The sequence below is a fragment of the Ranitomeya imitator genome, chromosome 1, assembly GCF_032444005.1.
Source record: "Ranitomeya imitator isolate aRanImi1 chromosome 1, aRanImi1.pri, whole genome shotgun sequence".
NCBI lineage: Eukaryota > Metazoa > Chordata > Amphibia > Anura > Dendrobatidae > Ranitomeya > Ranitomeya imitator.
Genome location: NC_091282.1, coordinates 1,088,775,682 through 1,088,793,353, shown reverse-complemented (window position 1 = coordinate 1,088,793,353; position 17,672 = coordinate 1,088,775,682). Strand labels below are relative to the sequence as shown.

Sequence of the window (17,672 nt, the reverse complement as noted above, 5' to 3'; positions counted from 1 at the left end):
TATGATGACATCAAATGCTGCTTCAGAAAACTTTATTAGCTCTATTGTAATATCATCACATCCAGGTACTTTGTTGTTTGACAGAAGCTTTATCGCAGCAATGATTTCATCTTTCATCATGTTCGTCTCTCTATCATTTTCTTGATTGTGTTGGCAATCATGCTGTTTAAATGCTGCTGTCAGTGACTAAGATTGGCATCTAAAAAGTTAAGAAGCATGTATGGCCAGGTGCTCAAAGCAGTTAAAGGGAACCTGTGAACATATTTTTAAGCATGGAAATAGAATTTATACCATTTTTTGCTGAGCTCCAATGTACCAATCATGAGAAATTTGTCAGATAAAACATATGCAAATTGAGTTAAAAATGCAGTACCCGGGAATGGCCACTAAACAGTGTTTAGCTGTGATGATCTGGCTCCATATATTTTCTACATCTAGTTGCCACCAGACTGAAATGGTGAGGATATCTGTTGTCAGACCCCCACTAATCTGAATTGGTTACTTATGCTTAGAAATACCAGTAAGTCAAAAGAGATGATCAAAAAATCAAAAAAGATTGTCGGGATCCTGGTCCAGTGGCTACAATTACAATAGAAGTCTTTGGCCACCATACCAGTGTCCTGCAACCTCCTCTTAACTCCCAGCAGTCCCAGTGTCTCTTCTGATTAGTATGCCTGGTGCTATGTCATGTGTTGGCTGCACCAGCAATAATGCACTATGGTTTCGCAGATAGGAGGAGTTTTTGAGTTTTGTGGTCTGCAGGCCAAGCACTGCCAAAGTGACTGCTGAACCATGGTCCTGTGAATGTTTTTAATCATCTCTTTTTAGCAATAACAAATTAATGGACAACCCTTTTAAATATGCTTTGTGCTTCGTTGCCTTGCCATTTTGAAAATAATTTGCCATGAATCAATGGAAATATACATGATTTAATTTCAAGAATTTAATTGCAAGAGTTTCCATTTTGGAAATCAAGTAAAGCTAGAAAAAAATGGAAAATAAGCTTATTAAAAGGAGTACCCGTCTCTAGGACCTTGTATAGGATCAATATGAGCTGAATTATACGTTGCATTTGAAATGCCAAGTCGGTGCCAAAGACATGAAAAATTAGTCTGCGGTCCAAGGTCTTCTGGAATGTGCCCATGACCTCTTCTGTACTTCTGAATTATTGAAGGAAGAGGGGTGCTGTATGTATTGCAAGTAATTTCCAGCCCCTCACTGGATTTTATTATTAAAGTAATCCATGAATATTCCTCTATCTTAGGTATTGAAAGTGAATGGAGAAAAACCCAGTGCATGCCCCGAGAAGTATGTGTAGATGTGGGAAAAGAATTTGGGGCATCAACAAACACCTTCTTTAAACCGCCCTGTGTATCCCTGTACAGATGTGGAGGATGTTGCAACAGTGAAGGCTTACATTGCATGAACACCAGCTCTACGTACGTCAGCAAGACAGTAAGTTTTAATCGCACTCAGCCTGTGATCAGAATCTGCAATGGGGAATAAATAAGAAGATGTAGAATCTGCTTAAATCATAGACATATTTTGTTGAAATGGATCCAACGTCTTTTAGGTTATTGAGGATATTGCTGTCACAACACTTTTGTCACTTTGATCCCAGAGCTCAGTAGTTATAAAGCCGCAGTAGATCTTGTATTAGGAGAGAGAAGTGTTCAGTGAACCTCAGATTTGGCAGTGATTTGTGGGCTCATTGAGATCAAAAGAGAAGGAAATCTATAATGTATGTTTACCATTCTCATAGGAGAACTACAGGCAAATCTCATAAATGTCAAGCAAAACTGTGTCATGCTGACCATGTTCAACTAGTCAGAGGATCGAAGGAATAGTTTTTAATTTTATGTTAAAGTATTAAAAACCTGCTGCTTTCTAGGAGAAAATGTAGACGTAGACTTTTTGTATTACCAAAGGCATATGGAAGTTTTTTTATTCAAACCGTTATACAATAGTGTGGTCCTGGGTTCATTTTGTTTGTTTTTTTTTGACAATTTTATTTTTGTCCTCATGTATAAAATGATTAATTTTCTAAGACCAAACTATGATCTAAAGTGCCCTCTACTGTCCAGGAACAAACATGCACATATAAACGTGCAGAACAGAGAATGCTATGGATTATATAGTGACCATGTAAAGGGAGCCATTCTCCTTCTCGGTATATGAACCTACTCCAATCTCTCCCTCTCTTCTGAAGGCCCACAACATTTTCAGAATAAAGATTTCATAATAGAATCCGCTATTTTTTCTACTGAGTTACACATAAAAATCGACATTTGATATTAATAAGGATCTATGGCTTCAATGGATTTACAAACTCTGTGAAATTGTTAGATGTCATTAGACTAGAAAGTCTTAAAATGCACCCAATTTATCACGGTGACTCGGGCTGAATGGTGTATTTTTTAGACTATTTAGTCCAACTTTACACCAGCTATTAGTTGGGTTACTTGTACACTACTTTTTAAGCCAAAAAACTGGACCACAGCATCAGTACATTTCATAGGAAGTAGAATTCTTCCCTCTATTTCATTGTTCCAAAATGCTGCTTTATTTACGTGGTGCATATGCAGGAATAAAACCATTGATATCTGTTTCGAAATCCATATTCTTAGTCTTTGCATGTATTGCCGATTCCTATGTTTGCACCATGTGAATAAAGTGCGCACCTTGGAGTACAATGCCAGAAATTATTTTATGTGCTTCGGTATAGCTGCCTTGGAGGCACCACTTGATTATACTATTGAATGTGTGGTGAGTAAATTTGGTGAATTTTGCAGACACTTAGCCAAACATCCTTTTCTATATGCTATTTAAAAGTTTTTAGTGAAACCCTTTTTTTTTCGTGTTTTGCTTGTCCCTTTTTTGTAACTATTTTATGTGTTTATTTTTTATTTTAAGCTTACCATTTTTAGGAGGGTTTAGGCTTTCCAGATATTTTTGACTGATTCATCATTTCAGATTTTTCAGAAAGTCGCAAAATTTTTGCGCTTTCATACTCTAGTCCCTACTGAAGAGATTTATTGTATGCCAGTAATTTTTGATGCACATTTTTGCATCATTGTGTGAAACATAGTTGCAAAAAGAGTTAAGGAGAATAATAAAGATGATTTTTGAATTTGGGCAAAATTCATAAACCCCATGCTCCATTTTAAATAATCTGGAGCAATAAATGACAATGGAAGCAAGAAGACAAAAAAAGAAAAATGACTTAAAAAAAATGCAAATGATGAATCAGGGCCAAGTTGTGTAAGACCCTTAGCAAATGTGTCACATTGTACAGTATGAGCACCAGAATCCTGTGTCAATTTTTAACAAAATTGTGACATATTTTCGTTAGTAATGTGGTGTATTTTAGTCCAGCAGACATTTGATCAGATTAATGAATTTCTCCCATAGTTGTCCTTGAGGAAAAATATGCCTCCTATGAGTTTTGTTGACTGTGATATTTTCTACGACAAAGGTTTATTACAAGGATACTAGATGGTGGCCCGATTCTAACGCATCGGGTATTCTAGAATATGTATGTAGTTTATGAAGATTTAAGAATAATGCAATGAATACACAGGATATATACATTATCAGTGAAGCGGTGTTTAACCCCTTTACCCCCAAGGGTGGTTTGCACGTTAATGACCAGGCCAATTTTTATAATTCTGACCACTTTCCCTTTATGAGGTTATAACTCTGGAACGCTTCAACGGATCCTGGTGATTGTTTTCTCGTGACATATTGGGCTTCATGACAGTGGTAAAATTTATTTGATGTTACCTGCATTTATTTGTGAAAAAATGGAAATTTGGCGAAAATTTGGAAAATTTTGCAATTTTCCAACTTTGAATTTATATGCAATTAAATCACAGAGATATGTCACACAAAATACTAAATAAGTAACATTTCCCACATGTCTACTTTACATCAGCACAATTTTGGAACCAAATTTTTTTTTTTGTTAGTGAGTGGGTTAAAAGTTGACCAGCAATTTCTCATTTTTACAACACCATTTTTTTTTAGGGACCACATCTCATTTGAAGTCATTTTGAGGGGTCTATATAATAGAAAATAACCAAGAGTGACACCATTCTAAAAACTGCACACCACAAGGTGCTCAAAACCACATTCAAGAAATGTATTAACCCTTCAGGTGTTTCACAGGAATTTTTGGAATGTTTAAATAAAAATGAACATTTCACTTTTTTTCACAAAAAATTTACTTCAGCTCCAATTTGTTTTATTTTACCAAGGGTAACAGGAGAAAATAGACCCCCTAAGTTGTTGTACTTTTTGTCCTGAGTACGCCGATACCCCATATGTGGGGGTAAACCACTGTTTGGGCACATGGCAGAGCTCAGAAGCGAAGGAACGCCATTTGACTTTTCAATGCAAAATTGACTGGAATCGAGATGGGACGCCATGTTGTGTTTGGAGAGCCCCTGATGTGCCTAAACATTGAAACCTCCCACAAGTGACACCATTTTGGAAAGTAGACCCCCTAAGGATTTTATCTAGATGTGTGGTGAGCACTTTGACCCATTAAGTGATTCACAGAAGTTTATAATGCGGAGCCGTAAAAATAAAAAATCATATTTTTTCACAAAAATGATCTTTTTGCCCCCAATTTTTTATTTTCCCAAGGGTAAGAGAAAAAATTGAACCCCAAAAGTTGTTGTACAATTTGTCCTGAGTACGCTGATACCCCATATGTGGGGGGTAAACCACTGTTTGGGCGCATGGGAGAGCTCGGAAGGGAAGGAGTGCCGTTTGACTTTTCAATGCAAAATTGATAGGAATTGAGATGGGACGCCATGTTGTGTTTGGAGAGCCAATGATGTGCCTAAACATTGAAACCCCCCACAAGTGACACCATTTTGAAAAGTAGACCCCCTAAAGAACTTATCTAGATGTGTGGTGAGCACTTTGACCCATTAAGTGATTCACAGAAATTTATAATGCAGAGCCGTAAAAATAAAAAATCATTTTTTCACAAAAATGATCTTTTCGCCCCCAATTTTTTATTTTCCCAAGGGTAAGAGATGAAATTGGACACAAAAAGTTGTTGTACAATTTGTCCTGAGTACGGTGATACCCCATATGTGGGGGGTAAACCACTGTTCAAAGCTCTCACAACACATCTAGATGAGTTCCTTAGGGAGTCTACTTTCCAAAATGGTGTCACTTGTTGGGGGTTTCAATGTTTAGGCACATCAGTGGCTCTCTAAACGCAACATGGCGTCCCATCTCAATTCCAGTCAATTTTGCATTAAAAAGTCAAACGGCTGGGCGCATGGGAGAGCTCGGAAGGGAAGGAGTGCCGTTTGACTTTTCAATGCAAAATTGACTGGAATTGAGATGGGACACCATGTTGCGTTTAGAGAGCCACTGATGTGCCTAAACATTGAAACCCCCAACAAGTGACACCATTTTGGAAAGTAGACCCCCTAAGGAACTCATCTAGATGTGTTATGAGGGCTTTGAACCCCAAGTGTTTCACTACAGTTTATAACGCACAGCCGTGAAAATAAAAAATCTTTTTTTTTCCACAAAAATTATTTTTTTCTCCCAGTTTTGTATTTTTCCAAGGGTAACAGTTGAAATTGGACCCCAAAAGTTGTTGTCCAATTTGTCCTGAGTACGCTGATACCCCATATGTAGGGGGAACCACCGTTTGGGTGCATGGGAGGGCTCAGAAGGGAAAGAGCGCCATTTGGAATGCAGACTTAGATGGATTGGTCTGCAGGCGTCACATTGCGTTTGCAGAGCCCCTAATGTACCTAAACAGTAGAAACCCCCCACAAGTGACCCCATATTGGAAACTAGACCCCCCAAGGAACTTATCTAGATGTGTTGTGAGAACTTTGAACCCCCAAGTGTTTCACTAGAATTTATAACGCAGAGCCGTGAAAATAAAAAATCCTTTTTTTCCACAAAAATTATTTTTAGCCCCCAGTTTTGTATTTTCCCCAAGGGTTACAGGAGAAATTGGACCCCAAAAGTTGTTGTCCAATGTGTACTGAGTATGCTGATACCCCATATGTTGGAGTAAACCCCTGTTTGGGCACAAGGGAGAGCTCGGAAGGGAAGGAGCACTGTTTTACTTTTTCAACTCAGAATTGGCTGGAATTGAGATCGGACACCATGTTGCGTTTGGAGAGCGCCTGATGTGCCTAAACAGGGGAAACCCCCCAATTATAACTGAAACCCTAATCCAAACACACCCCTAACCCTAATCTCAATGGTAACCCTAACCACTCCCCTAACCCTGACACACCCCTAACCCTAATCCCAACCCTATTCCCAACCGTAAATGTAATCCAAACCCTTACCCTAACTTTAGCCCCAACCCTAACTGTAGCCTTAACCCTAGCCCCAACCCTAGCCCTAACCCTAACCCTAGCCCTAACCCTAATGGGAAAATGTAAATAAATAATTTTTTTTAATTTTACCCTAACTAAGGGGGTGATGAAGGAGGGTTTGATTTACTTTTATAGTGTGTTTTTTAGCGGATTTTTATGATTGGCAGCCATCACACACTGAAAGATGCTTTTTATTGCAAAAAATATTTTTTGCGTTACCACATTTTGAGAGCTATAATTTTTCCATATTTGGGTCCACAGAGTCATGTGAGGTCTTGTTTTTTGCGGGACGAGTTGACGTTTTTATCGGTAACATTTTCGGGCACGTGGCATTTTTTGATCGCTTTTTATTCTGATTTTTGTGAGGCAGAATGACCAAAAACCAGCTGTTCATGAATTTCTTTTGGGGGAAGCGTTTATACCGTTCCGGTTTGGTAAAATGGATAAAGCAGTTTTATTCTTTGGGTCAGTACGATTACAGCGATACCTCATTTATATCTTTTTTAATGTTTTGGCGATTTTATACGATAAAAACTATTTTATAGAAAAAATAATTATTTTTGCATCGCTTTATTCTGAGGACTATAACTTTTTTATTTTTTCTTTGATGATGCTGTATGGCAGCTCATTTTTTGCGGGACAAGATGACGTTTTCAGAGGTACCATGGTTATTTATATCCATCTTTTTGATCGCGTGTTATTCCACTTTTTGTTTGGTGGTATGATAATAAATCGTTTTTTGCCTCGTTTTTTTTTTTTTTTTTTTTTTTTTACGGTGTTCACTGAAGGTGTTAACTAGTGGGAACATTTTATAGGTCAGGTCGCTACGGACACGGCGATTTTAAATATGTGTACTTTTATTGTTTTTTTTATTTAGATAAAGAAATGTATTTATAGGAACAATATATATATTTTTTATTTTTAGGAATTGTTTTACATTTTTTTTACACATGTGAATATTTTTTTTTTACTCTATAACATTGCCCCAGGGGGGCATCATGTTATAGTGTAAGATTGCTGATCTGACACTTTGCTGTGCACTGTGTCAGATCAGCGATCTGACGTGCAATCCTGCAGGCTTACCAGCGCTTGCTCTGAGCAGGCGCTGGTAAGCCACCTCCCTGCAGGACCCGGATGCAGCCCCGTGGCCATTTTGGATACGGGCCTGCTACAAGGAGGAGGAGGTAAGAGACCCTCGCAGCAACACGATCACATCGCATTGCGTCGGGGGTCTCAGGGAAGCCCGCAGGGAGCCCCCTCCCTGCGCGATGTTTCCCTATACCGCCGGAATACTGCGATCATGTTTGATCGCAGTGTGTTGGGGGTTAATGTGCCGGGAGCAGTCCGTGACTGTGATAGTCAGCTGACACCTGGCCACGATCGGCCGCGCTCCCCCCGTGAGTGCGGCCGATCGCATATGACGTACTATCCTGTCGGTGGTCATACGGGCCCACCCCACCTCGACGGGATAGTAAGTCTAATGTCAGAAAGGGGTTAAATCCCACGCCAATATCACTGATTGGTCGTGGCCAGCCGGGCACGACCAATCAGCGAGGCGTGGTTCAAATTCCACGCCAATTCGCGGACGGACTGCGCCTGTCGCTGATTGGTCGCAGCCAGCCGTGCGCGACCAATTAGCGAAGCGTTGTTCAAATCCCATGCCAATTCGCAGCCCGACTGCGCCAATATCGCTGATTGGACGCGGCCGAACTGCGCCTGTCGCTGATTGGTCAAGGGCAGCTGGCGAGACCAATCAGCGTCGCGGGATTTCCGTTACAGACAAACAGACAGAATTAGACAATTATATAGTAGATACCCGATGTGTTAGAATCGGGCTACCATCTAGTATTCATATAAACATTGGTGCTCACATTTTATGTTTTAACCCATTGGACACACTGCCATTGTTTTTCTCCTTTCTTTATTTTAAGAGTCAAAACTTTATTAGTCATCTATCGCTGTATGACAGCTTGTTTTCTACAGGATGACTTATAGTTTTCAAAGACACCATTTATTTTACCATATGTTAAATGTAAAAACGGGTAAAATTTTTATACTCTCCCTTATACACTGTCCTCCATGTTGTGCTCTCCCTCACAGACTGTCCTCCATGTTATCCTCTCCCTCACACACTGTCCTCCATGTTATCCTCTCCCTCAGACACTGTCCTCCATGTTATTCTCTCCCTCACAGACTGTCATCCATGTTATTCTCTCCCTCACAGACTGTCCATGTTATTCTCTCCCTCACAGAATGTCCTCCATGTTATTCTCTCCTTCACAGACTGTCCTCCATGTTATTCTCTCTCTCACAGACTGTCCTTCATGTTATTCTCTCCCTCACAGACTGTCCTCCATGTTATTCTCTCACAGACTGTCCTCCATGTTATTCTCTCCCTCACAGACTGTCCTTCATGTTATTCTCGCCCTCTCAGACTGTCCTCCATGTTATTCTCTCCATCACAGACTGTGCTTCATGTTATGCTCTCCCCCACAGACTGTTCTCCATGGTATTCTCTCCATCACAGACCTTCCTTCATGTTATTCTCGCCCTCACAGTCTGTCCTCCATGTCATTCTTTCCCTCACAGACTGTCCTCCATGTTATTCTCTCCCTCACAGACTGTCCTCCATGTTATTCTCGCCCTCACAGTCTGTCCTCCATGTTATTCTCTCCCTCACACTGTCCTCCATGTTATTCTCTCCCTCACAGACTGTCCTCCGTGTTATTTTCTCCCTCACACACTGTCCTCCATGTTAATCTTTCCCTGACACACTGTCCTCCATGTTATTCTCTCCTTCACAGACTGTCCTCCATGTTATTCTCTCCCTCACAAACTGTCCTCCATGTTATTCTCTCAAACACACACTGTCCTCAATGTTATTTTCTCCCTCACAGACTGTCATCCATGTTATTCTCTCCCTCACAGACTGTCCTCCATGTTATTCTCTCCCTCACACACTGTCCTCCATGTTATCTTCTCCCTCACACACTGTCCTCCATGTTATCCTCTCCCTCACACACTGTCCTCCATGTTATTCTCTCCCTCGCAGACTGTCCTCCATGTTATTCTCTCCCTCACAGACTGTCCTCCATGTTATTCTCTCCCTCACACACTGTTCTCTATGTTATCCTCTCCCTCACACACTGTCCTCCATGTTATCCTCTCCCTCACACACTGTCCTCCATGTTATTCCCTCCCTCGCAGACTGTCCTCCATGTTATTCTCTCCCTCACACACTGTCCTCCATGTTATTCTCTCCCTCGCAGACTGTCCTCCATGTTATTCTCTCCCTCACAGACTGTCCTCCATGTTATTCTCTCCCTCACAGACTGTCCTTCATGTTATTCTCGTTCTAGTATATGTATGTAGTTTATTTATGAACGCTGATTGGTCGCGCCTGGCCGGCCTCGACCAATCAGCGACGTGGGATTTCAGTTACAGACAAACAGACCCTTAGACAATTATATATATGTATAAATAAGATAAAAGGGGCAGCATGGTGACTCAATGGTTAGTTACCTTGAAGCACTTAGATCTTGGGTTTCAATCCGACTGGGATTACACCTCCATGAAATTTGTATGGTCTTCAAATGTGTTTGGTTTTCATTTGGATGGTTGCACACATCCTGCAAAAACATTGGTGAGATATTGTACTTTTAAATTACTATTGCAGATAGAGTATGGCCTCCATTGTCCTAAACTCAACTAGCTTCTCTTATTACCCGATTGGTCCCATTGACTTCAGTTTTTTGGTAGAACAGTAGACTCCTGTATTCTCCTCTACCTGGACCCTAACTATTCTTTTGTCCCCTTGTAGCATGGTGAACAGGATCGTATTGACTTTAAATAATATGTGAAAGTTTAATTCATCTTTATTTATTTTTTAAGTTTTAAGATATAAGTAAGATGTAGTGACTGACTGTGATTGAAAATATGTATATACTCTTTTGCTTACAATGTATTCAGCTGTTGCTTAAGGTGAAACAGCAAGCGTTGACAAAATCGATGTGGTATGTTAATCCAAATCCAAGAGCGTCTAATCTGTGTGTACAGACTCCTTACTAGTAGCCGGTTCCTCCTTAACATTCCATTGTTTGGAAAACACTTTACCTGCACTGTACTACAGGGTGGAGCGCGGTAATTTGCTTTTTTGCACTGCATGCTGTGGCGGCACTGTCGGTCGAAGAGAGGGGAGAGTGGGTGTGGCTTACAGTGGCTGATGGGAGATTTGTATTCCTCTGCCTTTCAGTTGCCATCATGCAGTGGACACGTGAGGAGAGGTCATTTTGTGTTGAAGCGTATTTTTCAAATGCCCACTCGATCATTGCAGTGCAGCGTGCTTTTCGTTTACAATTCGCTGTTCCTCCACGCGGACGTGTTCCTGGACGGCAATCAATTGTAAATTGGGTGAATGCATTCAGAACAGCAGGGAATGTGTCATGTGTACGAAGGGGACCTGAGAGAAGGATTACAACACCACAAAACATCGAGAGAGTTAGAGCAGCAGTACTGCAATCTCCGAAACGCTCTGCTCGGAAGCAATCATTTGCTCTTGGCATTTCAAGACGTTCTCTCCACCGGATTCTTCATGATGAACTGAATTTTCACCCGTATAAAATGTGCGTGGTCCAACATTTGTCAGCATGGGACTATTTGACACGGCGGACCTCTTGTGAAGACATGTTAGCAACGATACCCCGTGACGCAATTGTGTTTTTTTCTGATGAGGCACATTTTCACCTCAGCACCGTGTAAAGTGCGATGTTTTATTTTTCTAGCTAACGTGTTAATTTCTTTTAAAGTTTCCATTAAAAGATTATATATATTAAGACCCCAATTCATGGCATGATTGCTTTAAAAAGTTGAAAAAAGTTTGACCAAGAAGTTGCGCTAAAATGTGGTAGCTCTTGTTGTTTTCATGCCTGTTTTGCCTTTCTCCGCCAGAATGCAGAGCTAGGGTGGGATGGGGGTATGACGCCACTACTTCTTTAATTCATGACGAGCTGTGCTGTACATTATATCAGTCTTTGACTGAAATAAGATTAGTGAGACACATGCCACTTTTCATATGTGCCTGATTTATTTTGTCCTGTCATCAGGACTTGCATAAACAGTGACGGTCTTGTATCGGTTTCAATCTACGTTAACAAGAGACAATAGATATTCCATGATATTTTCTGATGTCATTTGAAATTAGCAATTTTTACAATAAATACTGATCTTAGGTGTTTTTGAAGCTCGACTGACAGTAGTTGGCTTACTTCTATCTGGGACTAAGCACAGACATAAATTACCTATTCAGTCCTCCACTACTCCAGCATTGTCAGTCTGGTTGTCCGTTTTGATCCTGCAGACAGTTATTTGCCTCAACAATTTGTATGTATGGAGGAAGTGTAATGGCATTGAATATGTGAGTCATGGTTATATTTTTATAACAACACATTTCTAGATTAAGAAGTAAAAATCCACGACATTATCATTAAATATGATTTTAGCAGTCATGAGAAGCAAGTGGGTGCTACAGGAGTGGTTGCCCTGAGTGCCAAATTCTGGTTTAATTTTGCACCCCCCCCTGTCCAAACTACTGCATTTTCTTGAAATAATGCAGAGGCAAAGTGTGTGCCTGCCCAGTGACCAAGAAACTAGGTGATTAAAGCAGCCAGGGGCAACTGCCATTGTGGTGTCCCCAAGTTTCTTATACAGCTGGGATAAGTTTATGATCTGCTGCTGTACTCTGCATAGTCAACGACTGACATAATAAAGCCTTTAGTATGATGAATTGTGCTTTATTTTGGTTAATGTCTATGCACAGTACAACAGTCAAAGACAAACTCATCTCAAATGCTGCGCTCTTCATAGGCAGTAGTTGAGGTGGCAAAGACTGTATGGTCTCCTCTCAATTATAGCTTAATTGTAACTCTAACTAGGGTATGGTTTAGGAGTCCTACTAGGGTAAAAGCTAGGATTAGAGAATGTTAGGACTAGTGGAAAAGTTAGTTCTAAGCAAAAAGTTAGGACTGGAATAAGGGTTACATATAGGGTTAGGATTAAGGTAAGAGTTTGGACTAAGGTAAGGGTTTGGACTAGGGGTACTAGAGTCAGGGTTTGGACTATAGTTGGAGTTGATATTAGGGTTGTGGTTAGAACTAGAGTTTGGTTTTAGGGGAAGGACTTGTGTTAGTAACTGGGATTAGTGATATGAGTAGGGTTAAGGTTAGGACTAGGTGTTATGATAGGCAATTCAGTACCACAATGGACATAGCGGTCAGAGCACATACAGTGATCTGACAATAACCCAAAATCATAGAATGAGCTCTGAGACGTGGGAACTCTGCAGACCGCTCCAAACAACACTAGAGGCAGCCGTGGATTGCGCCTAACTCTGCCTATGCAACTCGGCACAGCCTGAGAAACTAACTAGCCTGAAGATAGAAAATAAGCCTACCTTGCCTCAGAGAAATACCCCAAAGGAAAAGGCAGCCCCCCACATATAATGACTGTGAGTAAGATGAAAAGACAAACGTAGGGATGAAATAGATTCAGCAAAGTGAGGCCCGACTTTCTTAACAGAGCGAGGATAGGAAAGATAACTTTGCGGTCTACACAAAACCCTAAAGAAAACCACGCAAAGGGGGCAAAAAGACCCTCCGTACCGAACTAACGGCACGGAGGTACACCCTTTGCGTCCCAGAGCTTCCAGCAAAACAAATAGACAAGCTGGACAGAAAAAATAGCAAACAAATAGCAAAGAAGAACTTAGCTATGCAGAGCAGCAGGCCACAGGAATGATCCAGGGAAAAACAAGTCCAACACTGGAACATTGACAGGAAGCCAGGATCAAAGCATTAGGTGGAGTTAAGTAGAGCAGTACCTAACGACCTCACCACATCACCTGAGTTAGGAAACTCAGAAGCCGCAATACCACTTTCCTCCACCAACAGAAGCTCGCAGAGAGAATCAGCCGAAGTACCACTTGTGACCACAGGAGGGAGCTCTGCCACAGAATTCACAACAACTAGGGTTGGCATAAAGATTAAACTGGGGTTATGGTTAGAACTAGAGTTATTGAAAAGCCTAACATTAGGGCTATGGTTAAGTTTAAGACTAGGGCTTTAAAATAGTTACATAAAAAACACTAACTCAAAACATGTACTAATGAAAGGTAAAATAAAAAAAGAAAAAGTGTATTGACTTTTTTTTAGTTTTATGTTTAATAGCCCATGGGATAAGGGGCTTCAAATTCTATGTCTTGCCCAGGTACCCAGGATGACAACCCACGCTAGGCCTCAAAATGGAAGTAATTAAAGATGTTTAACAAAAATTTTAGATTCAGTTTTGGTCCTCATTAAATATAATTTAATGTATATCTGCCCTGTATTATATTATTTAACTACACAGTCCAATATATTTTCTTTTTCAAGAATACAACCTCAAAAGATTAAAATAAATACACAACCCCCAAAAAAATATTTTCAGAATAGAGAGGGTCCATTCACAGAGATTTTTTTGTAAAAATAACAAATATTTTATTTTCAAAAATACATAAATATTAAAAATTCAAGCAGGTATTGCCAACAGTGACAAATTCAAGCAAATATCTATATAGCAATTGGCTTCATTTTTAACTCCAACACAGTCTTCAAATAAGGCAGAGCTATTGCAATATGTATGGGTCTCAAAAATAATCCCTGTATGATGCATATGCTAAGCAATAGAAGAATTATAATGCCACATAAACTCTATTGGAGAGAAAAAGGACTTTGCCACTAAAGCTGAAAACGGGCTAGAATATCTAGAAGTGTACTAGCCCGTTTTCAGCTTTAGTGGCAAAGTCCTGAATTTTTAATATTTATGTATTTTTGAAAATAAAATATTTGTTATTTTTACAAAAATTCTCTGTGAATGGACCCTCTCTATCCTGAAAATTTTTTGGGGGTTGTGTATTTATTTTATCCTTTATTATATTAGTATTTTCATTTAGTAGCACCATCTTTAACATTATATAATTGGGGTAAAGTCTCAGGAAGAGCACTAATTACTCAAAGTTCAACTCTTTAACTCTTTATTTTTTTTATCTGTTTCATTTATTTTCTGTCTGCATTTGCTGGCTGGAGCTGTCTGCTGACTGATCTGAAAGTTTTAAGTAGTCCTCTTTTTAACAGAGAAACTATATCACTAGAGCAGACATAACTAGTTTAGAAGGAATTTAGAAGGTCACAATATTCCCATAGAGAAATTCTGTTTCAGTAATAAAGAATAAAGAGATAAATGTGATGTATCTCCTGTATTCATTTTAGGAAACTGCATGTGAAAAGAAGAAAAAGGAATAGGATGGCCGCTTCTTTATACTTTCATTTCACATCCTGCTTTTCATCCATCCAGTGTCTGCTCTTAACATCTCCATCTTTTCAAAGTATTGCCCTGGTCATTTTCTCTTTAAAAAGCCTTAGTGGCTACCGGATAAACATAAGGTCATTCTTTTATCTTCAAAGCTCTTCCTCCTGAAATCTCAACCTAAATCTTAGAAAAATATTTAGAATTGAGAGTCCTCAGTGGTTGATACCTTTTCATGGCTAACTGAAAAGATGGTAATAAATTGCAAGCTTTCGAGACTACATACGTCTCTTCATCAGGCAAAGACTTTGCCTGATGAAGAGACGTATGTAGTCTCGAAAGCTTGCAATTTATTACCATCTTTTCATTTAGCCATGAAAAGGTATCAACCACTGAGGACTCTCAATTCTAAATATTTTTCTATCTACTGGCTAACACGGTACCAAGATATATTTCTTTCCTGAACCTAAATCTTTTCATGGAAAGGTAGACATGTCCTCCACTCAACATCTAAGTGCTTGCTTTCTACACTTCCAACGTCCACAGAAAAACCATGACCTTCTTCGTGCTTTGACAAGACCCCAGAATAGTACTGTATTTTGAGAAATATCACATATACATCTAAGATTACATCAACCATAAAATGCAACAACGTACTTGTAGTATATACATGTTGTTAAGATATTATGCAGTTCACAGTAGCAGGTCTACGACACTGCACAATGTTATCTAAGACCATGACCTCACCCAGATCATGAATTAAGCAATTCAGTGTAGGGGTAAGTATCACAGACTATGTTTTCTCATTGTATCTGGATTTACACCAACTTTAATTATACAGTATATGTGTGAATGATATGTTACTGATATTTACATGTAGGATGTTTTGTTTGAGTTGTGATTACCCAAGGTCTGTTCTACTTTATGTGTCCAGTGATATAAATAATTAAGGATTTAGTAGATGTCATTTCCCTTGCCCCACATTGTGCACTGATGTTATTTGCTTGACAAAGGCCAGTATGGTCGCAGTTCCTGTCGTTCCTTGTTGCCAATAAAATAAAATTGGCCACTAGAGAAGTACAAAAAAATCTTTCCATAGCAAATCAAATATAACATTGGAAATCGATGGGACTTTTGATTTTCTAATACTTGGCCAATTTAGCATTTCATTGTAACTCCTGGTTAAATAAGCATTGGCAACAAAATATTTTTAGAACTTTTCGTAAAACCACATTGCAGTATAACATGTAAAAATCAGGATTTTACAATTTTGGCCTTTTGGAAGATGCATTTCGAACAACAGTTCTTAGTCTGTTGTTCGAAATGTGTCTGTTCACATTACATTCCCATATGAAGGTTGTGATTTTTTTAAGATACATAACTTTTTTATGAAAGATATTTCTCTAATAAAGATTAAAAAAAAAAAAAAAATTTAACGGACCTGTCTGAGCCGGATTATACCTTCATGATTCACTTGCAAATGGACTAGTACTGCCTTAACTGCAATCTCTATATTATCCACAGTGTATAGAACCTACCATATATATTTTATTTGGCAAAATCTGTCTCTAAAGAACAATTATAGTCAAAGACCAACTGACCTGTAAATCGAATACATGTCCAGATGTGATCACAGATCTTCAGTACTTGTTAGTGGCTGAACAGTAATGCTTCCACGTGGATTAGCATTGCCAGAGAAGATCATAAACCGGGAAAATTGGAAATCTATTACGGTACCTATTATTTTTTATCATTTTTAGTTTATAAAGGACTTTGTTTGACTTGTAGGGTCTTTTATGTCTGGGCTAAGATATAAAAGCCTGATATTTAAAAAAAACAAAAAAAACAACCTATTAAAATAGTGGAAAGTCTATTCTGTGTAGGGAAACCATATGTCAAGGAAGGAAGACTACTATGAAAGCAGACACGGAGATTAATTATTTCCACCAATGATCTGTTCCTGTTTTGTGTCTTATGGAAACATTTTATAGCAGGTTTTTTTTTCTGTTCTAGGAACAGAGAATGTTTCAGGATCTTACTTTGCCAGGTACTCTACCATAAATATGATATGGGTTTATGACAGAAATTTCACGCAGCCATGGACCATCTGGTTTTGTTTGCAGAGACTTAATGATTACCCATACAAGTCATTGCTTATTGCCTTGTCTTGGGATCCTTTCACGTATCGCCGTAGCACTGAGACAGATACTCTATCACACCACTAAAACTGCAGCAAAGAATGTCCCACAGAGAATTTCTACCTAAACTATATACGATCAGCAGCAGCATGATAATCTCGAGGCATAGAATGACAGCGTGTCTCGTCCAAACCACCGCAGAACAAGGAAACATAGAAGTAATGGAAGCAATTGCTTAATAAATGCAGTAAAATCTAAGAAGCTGTTATGGAACTTTCGCGAGCAAATAACTTTACTGCAATTGGGATATGAGAATATGCCACTAATCAAATATGCAAATCAGTGCACAAATTTCATAGTGCATGTTGTCGGCAGCACATCCCCTCATGTGAATGATAATTTTTATTTACACTTAAAGGGCTTGTTCAACCTGGGAGTACAAGTCTGCAATCACTCCTTGTGACTTCAGACTTGTGAATCTTCACAGTGGTGTGCACAGTGCTTGCCGTCAGGATTCTCCAGTGCCAGCAGTGAGACTGAGCGGTCATGTGACCACAAGTATCCGAGTTGCAAACTACTTGCCATATTCTGTATCCAGCCTCGCTCAATCCACTTGTATTGAGTGAGGCCCCACATGTCCTGCCGCCACATTACCGCATGTATGCAAATTCCATACTTGCCACTACGCAACCACCCACTCATGACGCCGCTATCAGAGAATCCTGGCAGTGTGCAGTGTGCGCACTGTAAGGATTCACAGGTCTGCAGTCACATAGTGACTACAGACTTTATACGCAAGCCTGGACAGACTCTTTAAAAGTTGCAGTCAATT

General features: G+C 39.5%; 1 protein-coding gene across 1 annotated transcript in view; it reads left to right on the top strand.

Annotated features, from left to right (window-relative positions):
- The window catches only part of VEGFC (vascular endothelial growth factor C), a 236,091-nt gene that overhangs the window by 174,709 nt on the left and 43,710 nt on the right, over positions 1-17,672 (top strand). The window contains exon 3 of the mRNA XM_069744265.1: positions 1,265-1,455. Within this exon, the coding sequence (XP_069600366.1) occupies positions 1,265-1,455 (191 nt within the window). The remainder of the gene's footprint in view (positions 1-1,264; positions 1,456-17,672) is intronic.